The sequence below is a fragment of the Aplysia californica genome, unplaced genomic scaffold, assembly GCF_000002075.1.
Source record: "Aplysia californica isolate F4 #8 unplaced genomic scaffold, AplCal3.0 scaffold00055, whole genome shotgun sequence".
Classification (NCBI taxonomy): Eukaryota; Metazoa; Mollusca; class Gastropoda; order Aplysiida; family Aplysiidae; genus Aplysia; species Aplysia californica.
The window spans coordinates 1,022,728-1,024,628 of NW_004797325.1; the positions used below are offsets into that span (position 1 = coordinate 1,022,728).

A 1,901-nucleotide genomic window follows, 5' to 3' on the forward strand; every position below is an offset into this window, starting at 1 on the left:
ATATATAATACTATACACACGCACTCTCTCTATCTCCCTCTCCCTCCACCTCTCCCTTTCTCTCTCCTTCTCTGCCTCTCAATCTCTCCACCTCTCTCTCCTATTTCTTTCTTGCTCTTACTCGCTCACTCTCACCTAGTTTTCTTTGTCTTTCTCTCATTTCTACCTTAATGCAAAAGACGTAAGTTTGATTCCCACGAGGTTCAGACATTTGATAAGAGTACCCCTATGTATCTGCAGTATTCATGTATCCCCAAAAACCTGGAACAAAGCTGAAAGGGACGTGTTTTTTTAGACGGTCAACCCACCAAATCATATAGACCTCTTCGATGTAGACGTAAAAATCTTAACAGACAGTTTCATTCCTCTTACCTTGCCCGACAATTTGACTGGAAGAAGCGTCACGCCCGACTGAGAGTCCCACACTCCGAACTGAATCTCCGTAAAACCCAACACAGAACGTCCGTAAACATACCTGAAATAAAGAGCTTTCTCATGAATGCACCTGACAAAAGAATGGGTTTTTTTAGTAAATAATGCCTAAAATATTTTTTGGAAAGCATATTATCCCTTAGTAGACATTTCGCAAACCCCCCAAAAAAAGAAAAAATCTTTTTCGTTTTTCCGTTCTGATAGAACAACATTTAAGTAAACATAAAACTTTTTTTTGTTAATAAAACTTTTACGTAGACATATCTAAAAATCAACAATCAAGACTTATTCGTAAACATATTCTCATGAAAGAACTTATGAGTAAAAAATATCTAAAACGAGCCTTTTCCGAAATGAAATTTAAGGGAGGAGAAAATTTTGGGATGGATGGGCTCGTATGGGTATGGTATATTATAATAATATACATGAACATGTCAACATGTGTGATTGTGTGTACCCCTCTGTGTGTATGTGCATGTGTGTATGTGTGTGTGTGTATGTATGTGTGTGTGTATGTGCGTGCGTAGGTTGTTATCAATGTATTACTTACAGAATATATGTGCGCATGTCTGTGCGTATGCGTGTCTGTTCATGTATGCTTGTATCCATTACGTATTGATATTCAATATTCTTACTTTGCTGACACAACGAGTTTGATCCAAGAGTTCCTATCCGTGATCACACGTTCATCTATCTCGAGGTTAGCGTAGAATCGAGGGAGAACTGGAATAGAATTTGAAGAAAAACGTTTACAAAATTATTTGTTCAGTAATTTATTTGCCTTAAGTCCTTTTGGGGTGAATTTTTTTCACGTCTATCTCGTCAGTAGCTGCAGCAGGTAACAGTCATATTACTAATATTATCAATCTTTAATTATCATTTTTACAATTACTTTATCATCATCATCATCATCATCATCATCATCATCATCATCATCATCATCATCATCATCATCATCATCATCATCATCATCATCATCATGAAGAGCTCAGCCCATATTGCCTAAGATGCGGTCATGAAAAGGAGGATGTCAAGCATTATATTTGAATGGCCAGGAACAATGACAATTCGAATAGAGTTATTTGGACGAGTGGAGGTGCCGCTAAGCATATTTACAATGGAGCTGAAAAGAGCCTCGCTCTCGCTCGAAGATTTCTTCGTGGAGTCCGCCAGGCCCATTATGGAAACAAAAAAAAAAAAAAAATCATCATCATCACTTTTTTTGTTTTGTTATTGTCATCTTTGTTAATTTCATTATAATCAAATGTATACTTGTTAATTTTTTTTCATTATTATCAATATTATCACTATTGTTAGTATCACCATCAGAGTCCACTATTTAGATCAGCAGCACAGACAAAGAAAAGCAGCAGTCTGGAATACATGTAATTGTTCTGTGACAAAAGCCTCACTCAAGAGTAGCTTTTACAATGACCGAAAAAAACGTTATATATAACTATATACATATA

General features: G+C 36.2%; 1 protein-coding gene across 1 annotated transcript in view; it reads right to left on the minus strand.

Annotated features, from left to right (window-relative positions):
• Positions 1 to 1,901, minus strand: part of LOC101848728 (complement C3) — a gene marked incomplete in the record, with an annotated part of 82,021 nt that overhangs the window by 58,414 nt on the left and 21,706 nt on the right. The window contains 2 exon segments of the mRNA XM_005092954.3: positions 373 to 475; positions 1,068 to 1,155. Of these exon segments, the coding sequence (XP_005093011.2) occupies positions 373 to 475; positions 1,068 to 1,155 (191 nt within the window).